This window comes from Mustela putorius, unplaced genomic scaffold, assembly GCF_011764305.1.
Source record: "Mustela putorius furo isolate JIRA1106 unplaced genomic scaffold, ASM1176430v1.1 tig00000193_pilon_pilon_pilon, whole genome shotgun sequence".
In the NCBI taxonomy this organism is placed as follows: Eukaryota; Metazoa; Chordata; class Mammalia; order Carnivora; family Mustelidae; genus Mustela; species Mustela putorius.
Window position 1 is genome coordinate 525,846 of NW_025421309.1, and position 25,652 is coordinate 551,497.

Sequence of the window (25,652 nt, forward strand, 5' to 3'; positions counted from 1 at the left end):
CTATGTGCTAGGGTTTTTGGAGAAGATGGGCATTGGGTTTTAGGACACAAGCATTTAGGTGGGTTGCAACTGATGTGAATTGTGCTCCAAGTGGTGACAGGCAGGTACATCGGACTGTTCAGGTCAGACTGGATCCCAGATTTTGGGAAACAGGAGTCTTAGCTAGGAATGTCAAACTTGTGACTTGAGCAGCATCCAGTACGGTATTGGTATGATCTGAGAGCATTGAAGAAGAATCAGACGTCCCCATTGTTGTAGCTAAAGAAGATTGAGACCCAATCGGTGTCCAACAGGCTGCTCGGGACTGTTGGAAGACAGACTCTTGTTGCTGAGGAAACAGGTGTCCTCAGAGGCGCTGGCTGCGTTGGGCTGTACCCCTCGGCTGGTAGGTGGGTTGAGTTGTGACCTGAGCAGTTCTACGCCCGCATTGGGCGAGGACCTGGCCCAAGCCTGCGCGCCCAGGTTGGGGGCGGAGGGGCAATACACCGGGAGGCTGCAGCAAACACCTGGGGAAGGTTCACCTGGGAGCGGCTCACCGGGGACGTCCTGGACAGGCGAGTCAGCTCGCTTCCGCGCCCGACAGGCCGGCCCCGCCCCCCGACCAATGGCGGCGCGGAGGCCTGCCAAGGCGGGCGCGGATTGGTCCGGGCGGGCAGGGGCGGGGCGGCGCAGCGGGACGCTTAGGCGCTCGGCCTGCTGGCGGCGCTGAGCGCTCGGCTACGCTGGGCGCGGCGCGAGCGGAAGTGGCGACGCTGGAGTCCCCGGAGTCTGCGGCGGGCGGCAGTGACGGCCCCAGCGCTGACGGCGGCGGCCCGGGGGGCGGCGTGGACGCCCGCGGCGCCGGCTGGGGCATCACCGCCGGCCTCGACCCCGAAATGGCGCTGCTGGCGGAGCACCTGCTGAAGCCGCTGCCGGCGGACAAGCAGATCGAGACGGGGCCCTTCCTGGAGGCGGTGTCCCACCTGCCGCCCTTCTTCGGTGAGCCCGGGTGGAGGGGGGGAGCCGGCCCGCAGCTCTGCCCCAGAGCGCTCCCAGATGCCCGACGTCCCCGAACCCCCATCTCCCGAGCATCTTCCAGCCATCCCTCTCCTAGACACTCCGAATCCTGTTTCCCCAGGTACCCAAGACCCCCTTTCCTTCCAGGCACCCGCAGTTCTCCCTATCCCGGACCACTCCCAGATCCTCCTCCCTTCAACATGGCACATCCTCCCTTTCTTCCCAGAAACCCCCAGATGCTCCGTCTCCATTCCTTCATCTCCAGGCGCCTCACATTCCTCCATATCCTTCAGATGCCCCCAGTTCTCCACTTTCTTGGGGTCCCCCAATCGTCCCTCTCCCCCAGACACCCCTCAATTTTCCAGTCTTCCATCTCCTTGAAAGCATCCCCCCCCTTTCCCCTCAAATCCCATATCCCTTACCCCATCGTTTCCTTCTTCCTTTTCAGAATGACTTTCAACACTCCCCCCTTAAAATAATCCTCCCATTTCATAAGCCCTCTCTTTGCCTGATTCTCCTAGCCTCTCCCCCACAGGACCTTTTGAACCCCTCTTTCCTCAGAATTCCCCCATTCCAGATCAAAGACACCCACCCCACCCACACTCCAAAAGAGATGCAAGGAAGCCAGGAAGGAGGAGGAGGAGGGTTTTGAAGTTGGAGTTTCGAAACTCTGGCAAAACCCTTTGTAGGGGGAACCACCTAAGCTTTTTCCTCCATTTAGAATGGGGGTTGGGACAGGGGAAGCTGCTTTGTTGGGGTGACATCAGACACAGGATGCTTGGCATGGACTCTAAAAGAAGACCCCTCCCTTGTATATCAGGACCAGGAAGGCTGTGGGAGCGTGAGGAAGGCAATCCCTAACCCAGCTTCAGAGCCTCATCCCTCTCTTCCCTGAGCCCAGCCCAGGCCCTGGATGAAAAATGGGAAATAGAAGACAATACCATCTGCTCCTGCCCTTTGCCTTTCGGGTCCTGCCTAAAGGGTGCAACTTGAACCTCTGCTTTCTTCTCTTCCTTGTGGGCTTGCCCAGCACCCTGCCTTGCTGGTGCACTCAGTGGCCTTGCAGGAAGATCCCAGTCCCCAGGACAGAGGTTGGCGGCAACCCACAAAGAGACAGAACCTTAACACTGACTTGGAACTGAAGAGATCTGGCACCTGGGCAGTCACTCACATTCCCCCTCATGGGTGATACCCCCACATCCGTGAAATGGGGATGCCGATTTCTAAGGCTAGCTGCAAGGAGTAAATGTGTGTAGAGCACTGAGGCTTTAAGTGCCAGATAGATCCTAGGTAGGGGTGGGATGGAGTGGGGGGCCTTGTCATATGATTTCCTGGATCGGGTTTTGGTTCCATAGTAGTTAATCAGTGTTGGAGGGAGTGCATTTGCTGGGTTTGTATGATCCTCAGACTGGGGTAAGCAACCCGACAGCAGGGTGTTGGTCCTTTATGTCTGCCATTGTGTCCTTAGGACCCAGAACAGTGCCTGGCACATAGTGGGTGCTTAGTCAGTACTCACAGACTGAAGGAAATGTGCTTATTATTGGTGTTTCAGTTCTTGAGATAACACAGACCCTCCAGGCAGGGGCTCAAGGAATCTTTTATTTGTGCCCTCCCGCCACCCTGCCTCTTGTTCCGTGAACATTTGCTGAATGGAGCTGGCATGGCCTGGACAAGGATTCAGAATCTGTTGAAGCTAGTGGTTCTCCACTGAGGGCAGTTTGGCCCTCTCAGGGGCATCCAGCAATGTCTAGGGGCATTTTTGTTTGTCACAGCTTGGGTAGGGCCGTGCAGAGAGGTGGCCACTGGCAGGTAGGAAGGCTGCAAAATACCCTTCTGTGCATGGGTCAGCCATGGCCACAAAGAATGGATCTAGCCCCAAATGTTAGCCTTGTCGAGAGAAACCCAGAGTTAAGCCTTGTGATCTTTTCATTCCTTATTGTCAGCACTGGTACATGTCCTGTGGTTCTGTAGCCCCTGGAATTGAGGGGAGAGGGTGGGGTGGCTCTTCATTGGATGTGATTATCTGGCTGGTTTTAGAGGAAAGGAGATGGTGGCCTCTGGAGCCAGCCGTGCTCTGATGCCTGAGGCTGAAGAGCATCCCCTCCTCCCTTTCCCTGATCTCAAAGGACCCTTGTGTTGGCCGTGAGCTGTGTGCTGTGGGCAATCACATCTGTTGACAGAAGCCCCATTGATACAGAAACTCCAGTGGGTTGGCCCACACAGAATCGTTCTCAGCACTCTAAAAAGAAAGAAAAAAAAATGCAATGGTCCATTTGGAACCATTATGCTCATCTGGGGAGAAGAGTTCCTCTGGAGGATTTAAGGTTTCTGAGGACGCTCCCACCAGGGGCTTTTCTCTGGGACTCAGGGGTCAGTTGAGATCCACTGTTGGCTGTAACACAGGGACTCTGAGCTTTCGGGAGCGGCTGGTCACCTGGATGATCTGGGTGGTTTGTGTGCGTCTCTTGAATGGAGTGGGTCTGGCTCAAGGGTTGCAAGAAGTCCGCGGGAGGTTGCAGTGACAGTTCCCTCCAAAGCAGTTGAGGCCAGGACACTTTTTGAGTTGGGGGCCGCTCTGCGCCTTGGAGAATGTTCGAATGATGTCCCTGGCTAGACGCCAGTAGCATCCCCTCTCCCCAAGTTGCAGCATCCAGAAATGTCTGCAAGGAGAAAAAATATGGCTGAGAACCACTGTTCTTGATATACACGGGGCAAGGGGCTGGAAGCTGTGTTTTTATTTTTTAATTTATTTTTATTTAAGTAGGCTCCACACCCAGCATGGAGCTCAACGTGGGGCTTGAACTCACAACCCTGAGATCAAGACCTGAGCTGAGATCAAGAGTCGATCGTTTACTGAGCACTTACTGTGTGCCAGTCCTCTATGTAGATGCATTCAGTAATCCTCTCAGAACCTTTGGAGGAATGGTTTTTTGGTTTGTGTGTCTTTGTTTTGAGAGCATCTCTCCCGGGCTTTCAGGGTATTTTCCTTCTGGACTCATTTTTACCCACCTTTAAGGGGAAAAGGTATAAGCTGCCTTTTCCACCCAGCTCTACAACTTAGCCATCTTTCCAGGCAGTCTTCGTTTTTCAGGGCTGCTTAGAACTCCTTTGTTTGAATGTGGCTGTCATTTATGTAACCCGTGCCACCCCTCTCACCCCATGGGACATTCATATCGCTTCCCCTTCTCTGCTCCGGTAAACAATGCTGCAGTGAACATCCCAGTGTATGTTTCATTGTGTACTTCTGTTGTTAGTTCTAATTTTTAGAAGTGAAATTGCAAGGTCGATGCATGTGAAGGCTTTTAACCTATTAGAGCAACAACATCACTTTCACTTCTGTCCGGTGTGGTTTGTGGCAGAATAGGCTGGCCTGGGTGGATGCTTATTCTTGGGGCTGCAGGTCAGATGTGGCTTAGAGCATCCCCCTTGTGGGTTAGCCCTTCCTGCTTCTCTCCAGCTTTTACGATGCCCACTTAGAGTCCAGCCCTTTGTCCATCTTCTTCCACTGTGACCCAGTAATTGGATCTCGCCTCTGAGTGATCAGCTTGCAACTGACTTGGGAGACCTGCTCTCTCATCTTTTAGGTCAATCATGCAGCAATGCCCTCTAGCATTAACAGCTAGAGGGTGGAGGGAGAGACTTAGATGTCATTTCATCTTGTCACTCCCTGCCCAGAAGCCTCAGTGGCTCCCTATTACCCCACCTTCAGATCTTTGCTGTAGCCTCTCTGAATGGCTTACAGCCCCACAAACGGTACCACACCATCACTTGCCTCTGCCTGGCACGCCACTCTTCTCCAGCCTACCACCTTCGCTTTTGCCTGGCTGGGTTCCTCCTGTCTCCACGGAAAGGTTGCCTCATCCAGAAAGTCTTTCCTAACTCCCTTAGACTACCGCAGAACCTATCACATTCTGTGACTTCGAGCCATTTCAGTGCCTAACCCTGGGCAAGCTAGATGTGAGGGCAAGCTGAGTGAATGCTTTTGGTTCCTCTCCCATTCCCCCCCGCAACCCCAGGTTCTTTCTAGAAGCAGTTTTGCTTTTCTCTCCCTTTCTAAGTTAAAATACATAACTCCTAAACCATACCTATTGCAGGCATTATTAATCAATTGTGACCCTGTTCTCTCCCTTTTAGTCTAGACACAACCTTGGCATTTTTCTTCACATGCTGTTCCAGGTCAGATGTGGTGTGTGACGTCACACCTATCCACTTTCGCCGTTTAGGGAGATGGTGCAAGAACCAAACGGGATGATTTCCCTCTCCCAGGTCCTGAAATCCAAATTCTGGGAGTGATTTTTCTTCATTCAGATCTCTTATTTAATTAAATGAATGTCTAGAGAATCAGGCCTTACACGTATCTGGTACTCGTCAAGTAGTCCTAGAGAAAACCCCAGAAAAAGTGATTTCCCATCCCTTTGGTTCGGTGCTTGCTGAATTTTGGGGGGGGGGGGGTCAGTGGCAGCCCAGAAGCACAGAATAATCTTGTTATTCAGCCGGAGAAATCGAGGCCCAGGATGTAAAGTGACTTGCCCAGGGTCACACAGCTGGCAGTTAACGAGTAGAGTCCAACTGTAACTCAGAACTCTGGCCTCCGGACTCCTTACACAGTTTTGGCTTGTGCATGCCTTCCTGCTCTCCTGGCTTCCTGTCTGAGAGAGGAGAACCATCCCTTCCTGCCTACCATGGAGCCAGCCTGGACTGGAAAAGCACAGGGCTTGGCCTGGCCCACAGTGACTTGTCCAAGATGCAGGGAACTGTAGACCAGATATACAGGTTTTGTCTGGGGTGTGTGCCTCATTGTTGGCCTGCCCAGGGAGACCCATGACCCTTGCTCATTTGAATGCAAGTGTGAATGACTAGGATATGGAAGTCCTCCAGTGGGGAGGTCCCAAGCAGGTCAGATTTTCCTGTAATTGGGATGAGGCATTAACCTGCCTGGGAATCCGCCCTGTTAGCACTCCTTGGTCTATGAGTAAGAGGTTCTCCTTCTTTAGGGAAGGTTATTCTCCCCATTGCAGCGACCACCTGTCAGATCTCTGCAGTATTTTGTTTTGCTTTTTAAGTTTTTGTGGATAGATGTTTATTTTTGGTTTTATATAGAATATCCTCAGAAAGAGAAGAGTTAACCCTCTTACTACAGCAGGTTAGTTCTCGTTTTGGTTAAGTGTCTGTTGAGGGCTGGATTCTCTAGGGATGGGACATAGACCGTATGCCTGGGAGGGACACTTCTAGAAGGAAGAAACTATGTCCTGTGAGAGAAAGAAGCCAGAAATACCCTTTCTGCAGTGGGTTTTTGCAATCTTGAAACCACCCGCAGACTCTCGTTATTAGTTGGCAGTGCATTTGCAAGTAGTGAGGGCCCACTGGGCTCAAGGAGCACCTACTATGTGCTTACTTGTTGTCCTAATACGTCCCACTTCCGATCTCCTCCAGTCCCAGTAAGATCGGGGGAACACCTGGTGGGAGGGCTTCCGAAGCTGGCCCTGTTTTCTCAGCCTCTTGTCTCCGGAATGGCTGTGGGTTGGCTGCTTTTGAGGCCCAGCAGGGAGGAGTCACTTTGGGTAGACCAAGACATCTGGGGTCTGTGGTGTGCAGAAGGCCTCTGAACATCACAGGTAGACAAATGGAAAGAAATAGGGGCATTGGTGCCAGGCTGAGCCAGCCTGAGCTCCCGCCCTGTTTCCCTGGTGCCAAGGTTGGGTCTGCACAGAAGCTCACCCCTTCCCTAGGCCTACAGCCCCGACTGTAAAGCAGGGACACCGGTCCTCCCAGGAGGACTGATGGAGGTGATCTTCTCCAATAATTTTGTACTCGATGCCCTGAATGGCTCCACCTTTGCACAAGTAGGACAGGTGGTCCCAGGCCTTCAGACACTCTCTCTCTTGCCACACGGCCCTTGGGAAATGAAGATCTTTCCCAAAGAAGCCATCTCTGTGTCTGGTGATAGGCTGCCATCTGAGACTGCTCCCAAACGCTCATTTATAACCTCCGAAGGTCAGCATGAAGCACAAACCCAGGATGCCCATCTGTTCTGTTCTCCAGGGATTGTGATCATGTTCTCCTCTGCTCCATGTTCTGAGGAGTCTGGCCCTTGGGTCAAGGGTCAAAGTCTGTCCTCTCCTCCTGAAGGGAATAAAATGGCGAAACAGGAGAAAAAAGACCAACTGTTCGTTCTGTCTCTTGCTAGATTAAGAGGCCCTCCTCACCTCCAGCATGGGGCTGCTTGAAGGAACAGGGCCCCATTGCAAATCCCTTAGGGTCAGAAAAGTTGGGCCCTCCTGGGGCCAGGCAGTGCATCCGGCCAAGGGGAGCCACCTAGTGGGTGTCAAAGCAAAAGGAAAAGAATGAATGACAGGGTTTTATAAAATATAATGCATATCCCCGTGCCCTGCCCCCTGCCATCATAGCTAGCTTAACCCCCATTTTGAGTGGCTCCCATGGGCCAAGCTTTCAACTAGCCACTTATGATGACTCCAGGAATGAAGAAGAGTTGGTACCATTTCACAGAAGACACTGAGGTTCAGAGTGGTAAAGGGATTTGACCAGGTGGAGCAGCTAGAAAGTGGATCTACAGGGCTTAGATGTGGGCAGACTCTACAATGGGGACAGGGAGGCAGTCTTAAGTTGGCAGAGTCAAGGCTCTTTTTTTTTGGCCCTTCCTCATGGCTTGTGTGTTTTGGGCAAGGGGGTAGGAGGTCCCCACCTAGCATGACAGTACTTACTTCCCTGAGCCCTGGGTTGGCAATGCAGAGGTTCTGGTCTTAGGTTTCATTGTTTCCATTTAAAAAATAGCACTGGTGGGTGTTAACTCCTTTTGTTACCTTCTTACAGTGTTACTTGTATCAGGGGCCTTTTTTCTTCCTTTTATCTTTTCTTTTCTTTTATTGTTAGAGTGTTAACTGTAGCTGAGCTTTTAAGTCATTAGAGCTGATCAGCCCTCTCCAGGGTCCTGTAAAAACCAGCTAGTTCACACTTCCCTGTGCTCGGAAATGATTCATTTTCTGCTTTGCTGTTCCCCACCCCCAGTTCCTTACTCCACTCCAGCCTTCTGGAATACATTTGAAGTCATGATTTTACGACTGGAGGTTTCCTGCTAATTGTAGCCATACCCATTCATGGAGACCCCATTCCTCCCTCCCTCTCTTCCTCTCTTTGTCTTTTGATTTCTCAGTCATCAGGATCATTCTTTTCTGGATTTCCTGTGCCAGTTGCAAAAGATGGAAATGATGGTGTCATTTATATAGTAGTAATAATAATAAACATAAAGAATACTTCTTTGTTTCTGGAGTGCTTCCTAGGTGCCAAAGACCACAATGTGATTTAAGCCTCAGGTCAGCCTGACTAGGCAGAGTCCATTTTGGGCCTTGTTATACAAATGAGGAGATGGAGTCTCAGAGAGGTTAACTGATTTCTCCCAGGCCACACAGCAAGTGAAGATAAACCCATTTCCCAACCGCATTCCCTTGTCAAGGCTGGTTTTTGCCCAATGAAGCAGGCATCTGTGGACAAAGAGAGTTGGCATGTCATAGGGGTGATTTTTAAAAACTAATGTTTTAGATCGTTTGTAAACATTCTTTCCTCCTTAGCCAGGATTTTTTAAAATGGCAACTCATAGAACAACAATAATAAAATGCCTTATCTCAATAAGTTTTAGTTTTAGGAAGGTGGGCATTCTTAGTGTTCTTATTCTTCAGAACAGGCCTTGTTGCAAACTGAGCCATCATACACACACATACGCATACACAACATAAACACACACACACACACACACCCCACATACCTGTGGATTAATAAATGATTCACCTCCCTCAGCTGTAATTTGAGTGCCTCTCATTATGATCCTGTAACCCAGGACCTGTAAAGTTAATCCGCCCCACGTCTTTAACAACAAAACCTTATTATCCACCTATTGCAGGGGGGGAAAAATTGAATATGAAATAGAACCTTCCCGGGGTCCCTGGGTGGCTCAGTGGATTAAAGCCTCTGCCTTCCGCTTAGGTCATGATCCCAGGGTCCTGGGATCAAGCCCCGCATAGGGCTCTCTGCTCAGCAGGGAGCCTGCTTCCCTTCCTCTCTCTGGCTGCCTCTCTGCCTGCCTGTGATCTCTGTCTGTCAAATAAATAAATAAAATTTTTAAAAAAATTTTTAAAGAAATAGAACCTTCCCAAACCAGGCTCCTAGTATCAACAACACAGGTATCCTGTTCTTCCTTTCTGGAGTAAGTATTTGTGGGTTGGGCTAGGTGTTTTGAGTCCTGAGTTACACAGGCCGAAAGTGAAGGCATGTGTCTAAGAAATGGAAGGCTTTGTATTCCCAAGATGCACTGAGAGGGTGGGCCAGGTCTGGGCAGGTGTCCTGGGGCAACTCGCATGGAGCATGCTGTGGTCTCACTCAGAGCACGGGGACTGTTGCTTTCCCACCACGCTGAGGCCAGAGAAGGCAGAAATGAGCCTGATTCTGGGTGGCATATGCTAACTGCTGGCTTGCAGGGACTTCTGTTCTCTGGCGGATCTCACTCATCTGAACTGTGGTGAAGACCTAGGTAGGAGGTTGTCCAGCCAGAATTGTTGCAGAGACCAGGTACCAAATGCTCTCTTGGTACCCACATTTTGTGGGTGATGCTTACACAGTTGGCTATTTATTTTCCAAGTATCTAGCAAAATGAAAACACTGCAGAGAAAGCAGGAGGAAGTGACCATTGCCCCTCAAGGCAAGTTTCTTTTGAACTGTGCAGAGCTGTTTAGTGAAGGGTTGAAGGGGTCTGTGAAGTTACTGGGTCACACTTTTATCATCATTCATATTTTCAATGATGGCCCCATTCAGAAAACTGTGCATGGTGTGCTTTACAAAAGCAGGGACATTTGTGTTACCTTTTGATGAATCTATACAGAATGGCCAGTGCATTCATAAAACTTGGTAGTGAGAAAATATTTCACTGCTTTCATTTCATTTTCTTATTATTCTTGAGATAAGGCATTTTATTATTGTTCTGTGATTTGCCATTTTTCTCTCGAGTTGGGTGTCTTATTGATTTGTGAGAGCTCTTTACATATTAGGGACAATAATCATCAGTCCATGGTTTGTTTCACTGATCAGCACCCTCAACCATCAGTTTGTTGTTTGCCTGTGATTAGTGATGGGATATCTCTTTATGCCCCACACAAGAGGTCGCTGGATTTTGTAATCAGATTTGTGGTATTTTCCTTCATGCCTTCTGGGTTCAGTAGCAGGTTTAGAAAAATGTTCCACACCAAACAGAGGGGGCCATTTGCCACATATTCCAGATAACCAAGGCTTATCTGTATTGAGAATCTGTGCTCATTAGAATCGGTCCTATGGAGTAAGATGGTGGAGTTATATCTGATTTTTCTTTTTGTGTGTGTGTGTTTTTGTTGTTGTTGTTGTTTGGGTTTTCTGTTTTTGTTTTTTTGTAGACAACTTCCTTTCTCCCTGGAGCTGGGAGGAAGAACCAGGTAGCCTTCCAAGCCCCCTCCCTCCCTTTTTTTTTTTTTTTAAAGATTTTTTTTTTTTTTTTAATTTGACAGACAGAGATCACAAGTAGGCAGAGAGGCAGGCAGAGAGAGAGGAGGAAACAGGCTCCCTGCTGAGCAGAGAGCCCTATGCGGGGCTCCACCCCAGGACTCTGAGATCATGACCTGAGCTGAAGGCACCACTGAGCCACCCCGGCGCCCCTCCCCCCCTTCTGGCAGAGGGCTTCTGGATAGCATTTTAAAGAGCCTGTTTGCTGACAACAATAAAAAAACAACTTTGAGGTATCTGCCAGACTGGTAAAACAAGAAAGACAATTTGCAGGCCAGGCTGCATAATTATAGGAGCGGTAAGCCTAGACAGTGTCACGCTCTCTCCAGAGCAGGGGCCAGCCTGAGTTTAAACTGTTTGAAAGGCCACCATGTGCTTGATGATTAAAATCATCTTCTGGTTTTCCTGTCGGAGTACTCTCCCGTTGGTTGCGTTCACATGGGATGGAAACATTCTAGAAAGAAAGATGAGGAAGTAGTGGAATGAGCCTGTGTCCTGTTTGAGTGCCTGGCTTCCCCTGTGTGACCCTAGGCAGGTCTGTTGGCTTCTCTGGGCCCTGTGGCCTTGGGGTTGTCGCAGTGAGCAACCCTCGTTGGCCTGGCACCTGTGGGCTGTGGCCAGTGAGGGGCCCAAGCCCAGCATGGATGAGGCACTGTTGCATAGTCACTCTGTGGACTTGAAATCTGAACCCCGAGTGGCAGGCTCTAGAATCCCACATGGCTGCTTCCCTGACCCCAGGAGGCTTGCTTCCAGGTGCTCTGAAACTGACCTCAGTGGGCGCATGTGGGGGCCACAGGGATGCCTTGCTGTTGGAAGTGACTTCTGGTATCTGCCCCCCAACCTCCCCCTCCCAGCTCCCGCTCTGCTTCCAGTCCTAGAAGGTGTTCTTGTGGCCAGCTTTCCTGCCCCCCGGTGGAACAGAAGCTTTTTCCCCGCGTGCGGGCCATGCTGCACAGAACCACCGCTGTCAAGGCCCGGCAACTGCTGACGGTGGGGCCTCATGACCCACAGAGCACACTGTCAGGGGAACGGGGAACAAAAAGCCTTTCTTCTGCCACCAGGGCCACTTTGAACTGCACAAGAGCCTTTTCAGAGTCCAAGAGGCTGATACCCTTTCTCTGCCTCTCTGAAATGCATGTTGGATGACCGGGGTCACCGGGACGCACCCATCAGCCACCCAGGCACGGCTGATGATGGCCTCTGGTGAAGGCACCCCCTGCCCCCAGGGTTCCTCTCTTCTTGCTTGGGTGGTGTGCCTTACCATCAACCTGCAGCCTGAGGAGTCTGGCCAGGGGTGTCCCACCTCATTCGGGCCCCAGATGCCACCTGAGCGCCTAACCAGGTCCAGTCACTCGCCAGGTGCCGGGGACACAGGAAAACCTAGGCTGCCTGGTCCCTGCCTTGTCAGAACTCAAGTCCAAGGGGGAGACGGAGGGTAGATGGAGGCACATGTGGGACCACAAGCACGGTCCCAGTGAAACAGACTTGTAAAAAAAGCAAAAGGAAAATACATGACTTTAGGAGCAACAACCAACCAACCAGCCACAACAAATATAACCCTGACTTTCCCCCCAGCATTGGATAGGACAATTTTCTCTTTTCTTTTTTTTATTTTTTAAGATTGTATTTATTTATCTGACATTGAGAGAGAGAGAGACAGCGAGAGAGGGAACATAAGCAGACGGAGTGGGAGAAGGAGAAGCAGGCTTCCCACCAAGCAGGGAGCCTGATGCAAGGCTCGATCCCAGGACCCCGGAATCATGACCAGAGCCAAAGGCAGACGCTTAACGACTGGGCCACCCAGGTGTCCCTGTATGACCATTTTCAAACACAGGGCGACAGTGAAAGAATTTTACAGAGAAAATTTGTATACCCCCACCTCCACTCTGCCATTAACATTTCACTGTCCCAGCTTGCCATCCATCACTTCACCTGTATGCTGGGACAGTGTGCATTTTTGGAAGGTGGGGACCTGACACCATCTCTGAGGAGCAGCCGTGCCTTTAGATGGGCTGTGCTGGTCCCCACATACTGCACACCCGTGGCACCTGGCTGGCCCAAGTGAGGGTCAGTGTTGGTGATCCCTGGCCGCATGGCCAAGAGGGGAACAGGCACTACAGGTGGCAGTGGGCGTCTGGGCTCATGTGCAGTGTTCGTAGAGTCAAGAACGTCTGGTCTTTTGTGGGAGCTACTAGTCCTGTGCTACAGGGCTAGCAAATGGCACGACCTGTCGAGGCTTCTGCTGGATGAAGGCCATGGTTCGCCAGGCGGGATGAAAGAGCAGGGTGAAGTGGTCAGCTCTGTAGGACTGCCCTGGGCAGGTGAGCCTGTGAGACTGGAGGGCAGTCAGCTGCCCGGACCCCCTAACCCAGCGCCTTGGAGCTGCACCAGCACGGCCCCCTGGAGGGAGGTTTGTCCCCACAGGCCCCAGCCCCCGGCCCTACAGTGAGGGGCCTCAGGAAGTCAGAACATAGAGGGGATGCAGGCACAGGCCAAGTGGGTTCCCGTTCAGCAGAGATTCTGTGGGTCCTGGTGACTTATAAGCACAGCTGGGTGACATCTAGGTGGCATATGCTGGACCATGGAGCTTGAGGTCACAGAAATGATCCAAATCCATTTCTCTCTCTCTCTCTTTTTTAAGATTTTATTTATTTGTCAGAGAGAGAGAGAGTGAGCGCACAGGCAGGCAGAGTGGCAGCAGAGGCAGAGGGAGAAGCAGGCTCCCTGCCGAGCAAGGAGCCCGATGTGGGACTCCATCCCAGGATGCTGGGATCATGACCTGAGCCGAAGGCAGCTGCTTAACCAACTGAGCCACCCAGGCGTCCCCCAAATCCATTTCTTGAGTGTTCATGCACTGGGCACTCTGCCAGATGCATCCAATGCATGGTTTTTAATTCCTGTGATGATCCCATGAATTAAGTGTTACTACTGTCTCCTTCTGACGTGAGAGGAAACTGAGGCACACAGGTGAGACTTGTTCATTAGGGAATGGTCGCTGCAGGATTCGAACTCCACCTGGCTGTGTGACTACCCCACTTTCTTCCAATTGGGTTTTGGGGTATTTCATCTCTGTTTCCCCAGTGCACTTCCTTTAACAGCTATGCTTAGATTGTTCCCGATGACTGGGCAGGTGTGGCGGGTCACCTTGGGTGGAATTCAGCCTGCGGTGGTCCCTCCCCCTGTCCTCTGCTCTTGTGCGGTCAAGGTGGCATGCACACTGAGGCCCGCCAGGCAAGTAGAGTCTGGCACTCTCCTTTCCACCTCGTTTCCACCTCCTCTCCGCCCACCCATGGGTCTGGTACCCACTTCAGCCTGCTCCAGCGTCTTTGTCCCCTGCACTCTGTATCAAGTGTGGAGGGTCTCTGGATGCAGCACTGAGGACAGCGAGCACGTGTTGGGGAGCTCAGCTGTCTTTAGGCTCTGAAGGGGAAGTCCATGTTGAGCCTGCTCATCTCTAGTCCTCATGACAGTCTGCCAGGGGGTCCCGAAGGAGGGAAGGGGGCCAGGCAGGCCACCGACTGCTCGCGTTTCAGGTCTACCAATTTCTAGGTCTGCCTTTTTGCAAGCCAAGGGTGTCACTGGTAACACCAAGAAAGGAACCAAGAACGGGAAAACAAAAAACCCTCCAGTTAAGAACATTCTGATTCCAGCGATAAAGAAAACTTGTGTATTGGAAGTGAAATGTTTCAACTCTTGCCTGCGGCATGTCTGATCAGTCCTGTTGCCCCACTAGCTAGATGGGAAAGCTGAGGCTGGCGGAGCTGAAGGGACACACCCAGGCTCACACAGCCCGTGCGTGCAGAGCTGCAGGGGTCGAATCCACCTTCCTTATGCTCTGTTTTGTTTTGTTTTTTTTTTTAAGATTTTATTTATTTATTTGACAGATAGTGATCACAATTAGGCAGAAAGGCAGGCAGAGAGAGGAAGGGAAGCAGGCTCCCTGTTGAGCAGAGAGCCCGACGCGGAGCCTGATCCCAGGACCTTGAGATCATGACCTGAGCTGAAGGCAGAGGCTTAACCCACTGAGCCACCCAGGCGCCCCTCCTTATGCTCTGTTAAGTGACTGGGATCCCACTGCTAGTGTGTTCCCCCGTCAGGCTCTAATGCAGGGTCTCAGAACCATGGAGCCTCTGAGTCCCCAAATTATTTCTTTCTTAGAAGCTGGTCAATGAGAGGGTCATTTTTAATAAATCAGGCCCATCTCCTGCCTTATAAGATCCCTCAGGCTGCCTCCTGGCCAGCTGGTCAGGTAGCGGTGACCCGCCTTATTGGCCAAGATAGGCTTATCAGATCCTCAGTTCTGCAAGGTACTCTATAGCTGTGCCACCCAGTGTGGCAGCCATGGGTCACATGTGCCATTTATATGTCAGTGGACGGAAGTCAAATTAAAGTGCAAAGCCAGCTTCTCCGTCGTACCACATTCAAGTGTCCGGTAGCCACATGGGGTCTATTTTTAGTGCAGATATAGAACATCTCCATCACTGGATGAAGCTCTGGACAGTGCCATCCGAGGGAGAAAGGGTACTGTGGACGAAAGGGTTTGCCCCCTAGATATTCCAGTTGCATTTTAAAGGCTCTGACAGGTCCTGCAGCAAGAAACCGGTCTCACCGGGGCCCAGCACTCCATCTTAACTTGCCCACGAACCTTTTCAACACCTACAAATAGCATGGTTTTTCTGTCAATACACCAAGTGACCCTCCTTCCTATTCTCAAGCCTCTGTGGCCATTCCTGAATCTTCATCCTGGCTGGGAATCTGAATCTCTCTTGTTTTGTCCCCAGATTGCCTTGGGTCCCCAGTGTTTACTCCCATCAAGGCAGACATAAGTGGCAACATCACGGTATGTACTTGGCCCGGCAGCCACAGCCCAGAGTCTGCTCCAGTGCCCTGGTCCCTGCTGCAAGCTTGAGAAATAGGAAGGAGATGGGGTAAAGGGGCTTGGCCCTTGGCTCATCCAGCCCAGGGCTCAGGGTTCCTGGTCCTCCTTTGCAGTCATACCTCCCAAGCACAGCCTGACTGGGACCACGATCTGAAGGGTTGACCTAAGCAGGAACGCAGTTCTTGTGTCCACCCTGACCAAATCAGAAATAAATTCCAAAGCACACAGGTGCAGCGGCTCGGCCCTAGCCTACCCTATTCCTGGGAGCTCCCGCTGCCATCCCCTAGCTACCCCCACTCCCCATGAGCACCCACATAGTGCCTGGCCTGCAGTCTTGGGCGCGTCCCAGCAGCCCTTTGAAGCTGGTCTGTCCTTATCCCCATTTTACAGATGAGGAAGCTGAAGCTCACCTAAGGTCACACAGCAAGGAGGGGGCAGAGGTGGGATTCTGAGCCGAACTGCCTGGCTCCCCTTCAGGAGCCTTGTTCCTGGACACCCGTCTACTTCCGATGCTCAGTGTCTGGGGAGCTCTCAGTAGTGGTTGGAGAACACGGGCTCTGGAGCTCGTCTGCGCTGGAACCTGTGGCCACCCATTCCAGCTGTCACTGTCCCCTCTCTGAGCTTCGATCTCCTCATCTGCAGACTGGGATAATGTCAGAGCTGTGTCGGGATTGCTGTGCAGACCAAACACAGCCGTGCGCCCATGACCCGTCGGCTGGTGGGAGGTGCTCAGTACATGGAACCAGTCATGGCAGCTACAGTTACCAGCCCCACTGCCGGGCCTGGTGCTGGTGGGCGGGGGGGTGGGGGAGGGGGTGCTCCCCTGGTGAGCGTGGGGGCCGGCCATCTGTGAGGACAGCTTCTTCAAGGGGACAACCCCATGTGCTCCATTTCAGAAAATCAAGGCGGTTTATGACACCAACCCAGCCAAGTTCCGGACCCTGCAGAATATCCTGGAGGTGGAGAAGGAAATGTATGGAGCAGAGTGGCCCAAAGTGGGAGCCACACTGGCGCTCATGTGGCTGAAAAGGTGACGGGCTTGGATGGCAGGGTGTGTGTGGCTGTGCGGCCCGGGGGCCCCGCTCTGCAGAAGAGGGACGTCCGGCCCTATTCTTGCCCTGCAAGGTCACCTCCGTTTCTTCCACATAGGCGCCCTTGTGTGATGCTAGTTAGTAGCTGAGGAAAAGTGCCCAAGGGGTCAAGGCCCGCCCATTGGTGATGCTCCTTGTTCCAGCCCCACCAGAGACATAGCAAGTGAGTGCATACTCTGGGCGTTGTGCTAAATATTCCCTGAGCCTGATCGCATCTCATGTGGTGGGAGTTAGGTGTGATGATTATCCTCGTCTCAAAGAGGGAGGCCAAATCATGTGCCTGGGTCACAAGGTCAGAGCTGGGATGCAGTGACCAAGCACCGTTGTACAGGTTGTGCATTACACAGAGGTGTCCTGTCTAGGGTTGGTTATATCCTGTATATGGTAGATTCATATGACAGCACTTGACATAAATACAGTGTCTTGAGAAGAAACTCTTATCTAATTTGCATAGATTTGTCCCCTGGGCTGGGGGGTTGGGGAGCAGGGTACCTTGATATGGGATTTAAACCCAGATGATCTTACCCTAGACTTGAGAATGCTCATAATCACTATATACATTGTTTTTCCATCAAATACCTGAAGCCAGATATGGTTGTTCCCATCTTACACATGAGGCCACCGAGGCCCAGAAAGACGCTGGGGACAGGCTGCGTTGAGTCGGCTGGTCACATTACGCATTACACAGCTTGCTTGCTGCACTCCCACTGCTCTCTGCCAGCTACAGAATTCTCACTTAGCTGTGCAGACACCACAAAGCCAGGGATGCACTCTTGGCCCCACAGATGTTCCTGGTGTTGCCCTCTCTTGGGCCTGATGTCAGGTGTCAGGAAGGGTGCTCCTCCCCTGTCTCTCCCCACATCCCCTGGAGCCAGTCCCCTCTCCCCAACACATACTTCCCTGGTGAAATACAGCAGGGACAGTCAGCTCCCTGGAGGGCACAGCCTTGTGCGTGTCAGGGGGTAGGTGGGCTGTGATTGACATCCTTACAGCATGTTGTAGGAACTGAGCTTCCCACTTGGCTCTGTCAACAAGACACTCCCGGGCTCGCATGAGGATTGCTGTGGTCTCTCCATCAGCATGCTCTGTGGGTTTCTGGAGAGGAGCAAGGCAGATGGTGATGTTCAGCCCAGTTAGGTTGTTCGTGTCCAGGTCAGACGTGGACAGAGCCAGATGACAGGGAGGGCAGGTGAAGGGAGATGCCAACAGGCTGAGCATGTGATAAGCACCTGCTCTGTGCTGGGTGTGTGGGATGCCCCACTGAATGAGGCAGGGCCGCACTGGGGGTATCACAGCCTGGGCAGGGCATCGGGCTGGTGGGTGGATCCTGACAGCAGGATAGCAGAGCCTGGAGCAGAGAGAAAATAGGGAGGGCTTCCTGGAGGAGGGGTACCAGGCAGATTATCCGGCACTGAGCAGGAGGGTCCCAGGAGGACGAGGACTTTGAGAGGTGGGAGGGCAGGAGAGGCCTGCTGTATCTGCTGCTCTGTGAGGCAGGAGCAGGCTCTGAAAGTGAGGCAGGAGCAGGGAGGGACCAGGTGTGATTGGACAAGGGTGAGTCCCAGCATGATCGGGGTGCTGGGGAGCCACCAAGGGCCATGAAGCTGGTCAGCAACAGAGTCAGATGGTGCTTCATCCTGGCTGCTGGGTAGAGAGCTGGTCATTCGGGCTGGGGGTAGGCAGGTGCTCAAGAGAGGTGGTTGACCCAGGGCAGGGCTGGGATTGTCTCCTGGGCTCAGTTCCACAGCCCAGGCTGATTCCTGATGGATAGGGGTTCTAACTCATGCACAGAGAACTTCCATTTACGTCATAGGCGATAAAAGATCCTTTAGTCTCAGTGTTCCTGCCCCTGAGAGCCCTCCAATCCGATCCCTACCTCCCTACAGGGAAGGAGCAGAGCAGCTCATGCAGGAACCCTGGAGGGACAGTGAGGGACGGCGAAGGAAGGAGTCCAGCTCGGGGGTGAGACAGCTGAGTTCACATCCTGGCCTTTGCCCAAGGCTTTCAGAGGTGCCTCAGTGTTCTCCTCTGTGAAAGGGGCGGACCATAGAGCTGAGGGAGCAGGAGGTGAAATGCTGTGCATTAAGGGACTAGCTTGTTCCCATCTTTGACATAGTTACCCTGCTGTACCCCATGGCCATGACTTTCTCCTGACTCTTAAAACATCATCCTTACCCTGGAGGAAGGGCCCAATTGGCCTCTGTAAGTGTGGACAGTGGCTTGGGGCCACGGTCAGGGTGGGGATCCTGGTCGCAGGGCCAGGCTCTTCAGCATGCCCAGTGTGTCCAGAGTCCGTGGTCCGTGAGCCCTCAGAGGGCCAGTACTGCATCTTCAGCCCTCAAGTGCTGACAACCATTGCCTGCCGCGCCAGCTGAGGCAGGCCAGGTGGGCATAGAGATAGGCAAGGCGGACCCAGACCTGCCTCATAGATTGTACGGCCCAGTGGCGACCGTGGTCAGCAAGACGCTGGGGACAGGCTGCGTTGAACCGGCTGGTCACATTACGTGAGGCAGGTTCATGACAACAGCTGGGGGTTGACCCCTGCTGTGTGCGTGTGCATACCTGTGGCGCACAGCAGGTGCCTGAGTCCAGGCACATCGGGGTCTGCCCCAGGCTGGAGTGCATGAGCCAGGCAACGGGCTGTGGCATGTGGGATCCTGAAGGGCTGTCTCTCCTGTGCCACAGAGGCCTCCGCTTCATCCAGGTCTTCCTCCAGAGCATCTGTGACGGGGAGAGGGATGAGAATCACCCCAACCTCATCCGTGTCAACGCCACCAAGGCCTACGAGATGGCCCTTAAGAAGTACCATGGCTGGATCGTGCAGAAGATCTTCCAGGTGAGCCCCTTAGCTGTGGGCTCCCCGGGCTCCCAAAGGGCTCCCTGTCTCTGCGGGGGGAGGTGGGTGCACCAGGGGGCCCTGTCCCATGTGCTTGGGCCCAGAAGAGAAGAAAGGCTTCTGGACCCACTGGGGCATCTGTTGAAGAGACCCTGGCCTGCAGGGGTCTTGGTGGCTTATGTTGGGATGATACTGGCCCAGGTTCCTGGAAATGAGGCTCCCAGGGTTGCCAGACTGAAGGCCCACTCTGGAGATGAAGAGGCCCGTGGGGCACCCTGCACACTGTTGCCGGCCACACTGTCTCTCTCTGGGCACATTCATCTTGTCCAGCACTCCTGGCCCAGCCTCTGGCCTGCAGCCCATCTGCACCCCCCTGCGAACTGGGGTCTGCCAGGCTTGCCTCCTTCCCACAGGGTACCACGGGCTGGGCCAGGAGCCAGGCTGGGTATAGGCAGGAAGAGCTAGGCCCCCTCCAGGCTACGCCGGCATGGCTGGCGACAGGGCCCATCCTGAGTGGGCGCGATGAAGCCCGGCCCTCCCCGTGTGCTGCTTCCTTGCCAAGTCCTCACAGCCGGCACCTGGGTGGTGAGGGTGTGTGCAGCCCACATCAGATTGTGTTCTTCATGAACGCACCACGGGGGTGGGGGGGCACGGGTGCAGTTCCCCCCCATTTCACAGATGAGGAATTAGTGCTCAGAGAGGTTAACTGTCTTGCTCCAGGTTGCACAGTAAGAGGGGATCTGGGATTCTACCTCCCTGAGCCTTCGCCGCCTCCTCTTGCATATGGGCGTAAACTAGGCCCCATCTCCAGGGGTCATAGTGATGATCGAACAAGCTAACACATACAAAGTGCTCAGTGCACACTCTACACTGTCATTCTGTGTCTTGCCGGTGGTATTCGTTATGACCATACTATTTCCAGTTGCCTCAGCCTATCGACTCAGCCTAAGCTGCTCATCCAGCAATGTCCTTTCCTTTCTGGTTCTGAAGTTCTGTGCATTTCTGGTTCTCTGTACTTCTCATCAATCAGGGAAACCCTGAGAGTTATTGAAGCGGTGCCCCCTGAAGGCCAGGAGAGGCCACAGTCTGTATTAGCAGTGAGCTCCCCCGGTCCACCTTCTCCAGAGCAGGGAACCCAGAGGCCAGAGGCTCCGGGGTGCTGGGCACCTGCCCCATGCCTGGTATCATGCCGAGCACTGGCCATCCACCCCCTGATCCTTTACAAGAGCAACCTGATTCGGTGGGTGCCATCATCATCCCCATTTTACAGATGAGGAAACCGAGGCTCAGAGAGGCTAAGTAACTAGCTCAAGGCTCACAGCTAGTCGGCAGCACAAGCTGGACTTTGAACCCAGGTCTGTCGGTCCCCAGAGCTCGTGTCCGTCTTGTTGTCCCTCACGGGGGTAGAAGGGCACACACATCTCCCTCTTCCTTTCCCTTCTGACACCACAAGGAGCATGGATCTCAGGGACATCCCCTCCCAGGACCCCACCATCCCTGGCCCTGCGGCCCCGCTTGGTGGCCCTATCAGTCCCCTAACGCCATGCCGCCTACTCCCCCCACTTTTGCCCGTCACAAGGCAGCGCTGTATGCGGCTCCCTACAAGTCCGACTTCCTGAAAGCACTCTCCAAGGGGCAGAACGTGACGGAGGAGGAGTGCCTGGAGAAGGTCCGCCTCTTCCTGGTCAACTACACGGCCACCATTGACGTCATCTACGAGATGTACACCAAGATGAACGCCGAGCTCAACTACAAGGTGTAGATGCGACCGGGGCAGGGGACCCCTCACAGCACCTGGTGAACCCGAATCACTGTGAAGCAAGCCCGCAGGCCACCCCTGGAGCTGCCCAGAGGCCAGTGGAGGCCTACAGGGGACGGCAAGCCCTGGTTTTCATTTTTTAAAAAGTCATTTTGGGGGGTTATCCTAATGGAGCAATATATAACAGTCCTACTTCCGAATCCCCTTTGAATTTCACAACAGCACAGACTGACTTCCATCCCTCCATTTCAGTGTGGTAAAAATCAATTAATGTTTCTAATCAAGTCCTAAGGGGTGTTTTTTTTTCCCCTTTTTCTTTTTCTTCCTCCGCATGCGGAGCATAACTCTGCGGGGAGCTGTGTGTCATACACCTCACTTGAAAAAGAAGCACATGTCCTTAGGATCTGACCAAATGATGTTTTGGGTATTTTAAGGACCATGAGAAGTTTGATTTGAAATTACACAGGGCCCCTGCAGTGGGCTTTTTTTTTTTTTTTTTTTAAAGCAAACTGTTGTGTCTTCTCATGTGGTTTGTATGGCCCGACCTCACAACACTGTCATTATCGATCCTGCTTTTTCTTACTGTCTTTGGCCAGACAGTGTTTTTATAGCTGAAACCAACCAGCAAGCCTTTGATGGGCAAGTGGGGGGGGGGCATTTTAAAGCTATCAGGCACAAATAAGTGACCACAGATGACTATTTGCATTCTTCTGCATAGTAGTTTTCTTCAGGGACAGCTTTTCCAACCTAAGAAACTACCGACCATGTGTATTCTCTCAAAGGGGAGAGGGCAAACCCTTCCATCTGCTGAGACCCAGGAAAACGCCTCACTGCCTTAACTATCCTTTCTGGCACTAAAAAAGAGCTGTATTTTTTAACGCGTTGGGGTAAACAGAGCAACCTCAGAGGAACTGATGTGTGTTCCAAACCCAATGAGGAACATTTGGTGATTTTTATGTGAGAAACTAAATGATCCTTAATAAATAAATCTCTATTTTGGAATCACATCAGTGTGCTGTTTTGGTTCCTGATTCTCTTTTTTTTCCATTCTCCCGCCCTGGAACAGAGGTTACAGCTGGGGACCAGCCAGGGACCTGTCTTCTGGCCTCTATGGTTTACCAAAATAGAAACGGTGACCACACTGAGAAACAGGGGACATTTCACACACAGATCTTGATCTCTAGCTTCTTCCGGAAAAAAAAAAAAAAAAAAAAAAAGGACTGCGTGGCAAATGCCGAGAGATAGCCGCCCCCTTGGCCAGATGGGACAAGTGGACAAACGCATTCGCCACTTTGCCTCAGTCTCCAGTGATCCCAATTGCCTCCCTGACCTGCAGGGTTCTCGGCACTCTCTCATAGGCTGACACTTCTGATACTAGCATTAAATGGAGACAGAATCTTTATTTTACTTCATTCCTTGAGCCTCCATGGAAGGGGTGGGGGGTGGGGAAGAGCCTGGCAGAGGAGGAGGGGCAGGGCACACTCCAAGGTGAGGTATAGGCAAAGACCTGGTGGCCTGACACACAGCACATAATGTGCACGCACTCAATTGTGCTACGAAGGGATTTGAACATGACCCTGAAAATGATGAAACGCCTTCAGAAGTCTCCTGCTCCAGCCAGCCTGGTAGCCAGTTTGGAAGGCTGCCTCCAGCATGAACAAGGGATGGACACCTGAACTAAGTTTTTTACTGTCTCTGATTTCATTATATTTTCTACTGTTGCTGGTCTAGGAATGCTACTGACCTTTCTAAGCTGTAACTGCTTTTCAGGCTTTTTTTCCCCTCCCAACTTTGGGTTTCCTGGAAACACAAAATTCTGCCAACACGTAAAAAGAATTCTGCATCTTCCTTTTAAAAACAGCCTTTCTGGGAGCACCTGGCTGGCTCCATCCATAGAGAATGTGACTCTTGATCTTGGGGTGGTGAGTTCGAGCCCCACGTTGGGGTAAAGATTATTTAAAAAAAATAAAAGAGGGGCGCCTGGGTGGCTCAGTCAGTTAAGCATCTGCCTTCCACTCAGGTCATGATCCCAGGGTCCTGGGATGGAGCCCCACATCGGGCTCCCTGCTCAGTGGGGAGTCTGCTTCTCCCTCTGCCCTTCCCCCATCTGCTGGCCTGTACGCACTGTCTCTCTGACAAATAAATAAATAAATAAAATCTAAATACATAAATAAGTAAATAGCCTTTCTTTATGTCTCTAACATAGCACAATGGGACCAGAAAGGCAGGGTCTTCTTGTGGAAGGCCCATACTTTCTCCGGCCAGCCTCCTTTACTCTCGGTACCTGCTGGGCCCCGAGGAGCACTTTGGATGCCCAGAGACAAAGCCAGTAGAGCAGCTGTGTTCTCCCATTTCATTTTTGTCAAAGTGGGACTGATTTCTGCCCCGGGGCGGGGAGGAAGGAACACACCTTGAGCACCAGCTATATACCTGACCCTACACACATTCTTTACAGACACCATCTCGCAACCCCCTGAGCTGTGGGCATCAGGAGCCCCATTTGTCAGATGAGGAAGCAGAACCCCTGACAACAGGGCAAGAGGACTTAGGGTGACCTGGCCAGGCCTGGGGGGGCACTGTGGTTTCACATCCTACTCCGTATCTCCCCTGGACCATGGTCACTTCTTTACCAGTAGAGACTGAGCCCACCTTCCAGCACATCCTACTGCCACAACCTTCCCACCGTGGGGAGTCGCTCATTGGACCCTGGTTAACCTGACAGCGCTCAGAAGCCCGGATGACCCCAAAAGTCTGACACAGTTTGACCCATTTACTCACCTATTGGGTTCATTCCATTAAACATCATTGAACTTTCAAGCCCCTCATAAAATATTTCAAACCCATCATAATACATCTCTCTTACAGACAAGGAGCAGAAACTCATTTCTCCCTTAAAAAGAGCCTCAGTTTCCTTTTCTGGACCACAGAGGTCACGCTAATACCCACTTCACGGGGTGTGAGGTGTTTAAATTAAATGCTACAATCTGTAAAGCAATTGAAGTATATGGAAAGCTGTCTTAGCTAAGCATTACAGAAAACTGCAAGGCTCTATTTACGCACCCGGGTGTGTATAATGTGACTGAGCATTGGAGTCCCGGCTGTGCTGTAGCTGAGTCGCCACCGACAGACCTCTGAGCCTCAGTCCCCTGATCCGTGCAATGGGGATGTAATAGTTCCCGGCTCAGGTTGGGCCCTGGGCGGTGTAATCGTCTGGTGTTGGTCCACTTATCATTTACGGAGCGTTATGGGAAAAGAGAGGGCTCTTTCCTTCCTTGGGTTTGGTGGGTTCGTTGATAGAGCTCCCGGAGTTTGACACCCGCTGGACTTTGGGGCCCCGCGTCCAGGCGCCCCGCGCCTGCGCACTGAACGCCTGCAGTTCCCAAGAGTCCCGGTAGGTGGCGCTGTGGGCCTTGAGCCGCCGCCGCGGCACAGCTGGGAGTCCGCGCCAGACGGTGCACGGACCTCCCCGCCTCCGCCCCGCGCCCCTCTACTGGTGATGGGGTGGCTTCCGAGGATTGCACGAGGAGCCCCGTTTGAACACTGTTGGGGAAGGCTCTCAAGCCGATGCTTTGTGGTTCTGACATCAGGACAGCGTCTGTGTCAGAGATGTGTCCTGTTGATACGCTTTGACAACTACTGCTGCTACTACCCATAGCACCATCACCACTGCCACCCAGCACCTTTGGGGTTCAAGTCCAGGTTCTATAACTGTGTGGCTGCGTGATCCACGGGAGCCAGCTCGCTGCTCTGAGCCTCAGTTTCTGCATCTGTAAAATGGGACAGGGTCCCCTGTACCTAGCCGGAGTCCATAAAATTCTGTTGTAACGTGCCTGACACGTTCAACAAATGGACTGTAGTTATTTATTACCGTGCTACAGCATCCCAGGATTTGAACACAATGAACTTATGAATACAAACCAGGGGCTCCTGAAGGGGCAACCCGGCCCCTCATGCAGTTAAACCTCAGCATGTTCACTTACCCCTTGTTCCTAAAGACACAGCAGGGTCCCTGTCAACAGATCAGTAGAAAAACTGCCGAAAACATAGTGCAGTTTGGCTGCTTTTCTCACTCCCAGCTGATCTGCTGGGGATGTTGGGCAAGTTCCTTCTTCCCCCTGGGCTTCAGTTTCTCATATGTAAAATCAGGAGACTCCTGGCTCTGTCATTCAACAGTATACACCCCTTGTCTTTGTAAGGAGCCCCTGATTTGTATTCAGAATTCCAGCGAAATCAACGCTACATCCTGACACGAAGGCCATTAGTCCTTCCTTGTGACATCTAGGGCGTGACAAGGGCAAAGCACTCAGCACAGGGCCTGGCACTTGGAAGGTATTTGGTAAAGGAGAGCTATGATGATGAGTCACCCTTAGATGGCCCTTGATCTAGCCCAGAGAGGAGTATCTGCAAGGCAAGACATTCAGCTGCTGTTTGCTGAGCACCTACTATGCACAAGGCCCTGAGCTTGGCTCAGGAGGTCTTTTGGGGACAAGAGAGATAAGGTCCTACTCTCCATGGGGCCCATGGACCGCTGGAAGAGACATAGATGGGGTA

At 52.4% G+C, this 25,652-nt stretch overlaps 1 protein-coding gene across 1 annotated transcript; it reads left to right on the forward strand.

Moving 5' to 3' along the window:
* The first annotated feature begins 747 nt into the window (after positions 1–747).
* LOC101687804 (glycolipid transfer protein) lies at positions 748–22,106 on the forward strand. Its single transcript, XM_004779129.3, has 5 exons — positions 748–978; positions 15,318–15,376; positions 16,312–16,445; positions 19,192–19,342; positions 20,922–22,106. Exons 1-5 carry the CDS (start codon positions 876–878, stop codon positions 21,102–21,104), a joined length of 630 nt encoding a protein of 209 aa, XP_004779186.1. The 5' UTR covers positions 748–875; the 3' UTR covers positions 21,105–22,106.
* The last annotated feature ends 3,546 nt before the right edge of the window (positions 22,107–25,652 follow it).

Coding starts and splice junctions, on each gene's coding strand:
- LOC101687804 (XM_004779129.3), top strand. CDS start 876: ATGGCGCTGCTGGCGGAGCACCTGCTGAAGCCGCTGCCGGCGGACAAG. Junction 979..15,317: donor CCACCTGCCGCCCTTCTTCG/GTGAGCCCGGGT, acceptor TTTTGTCCCCAG/ATTGCCTTGGGTCCCCAGTG. Junction 19,343..20,921: donor TCGTGCAGAAGATCTTCCAG/GTGAGCCCCTTA, acceptor GCCCGTCACAAG/GCAGCGCTGTATGCGGCTCC.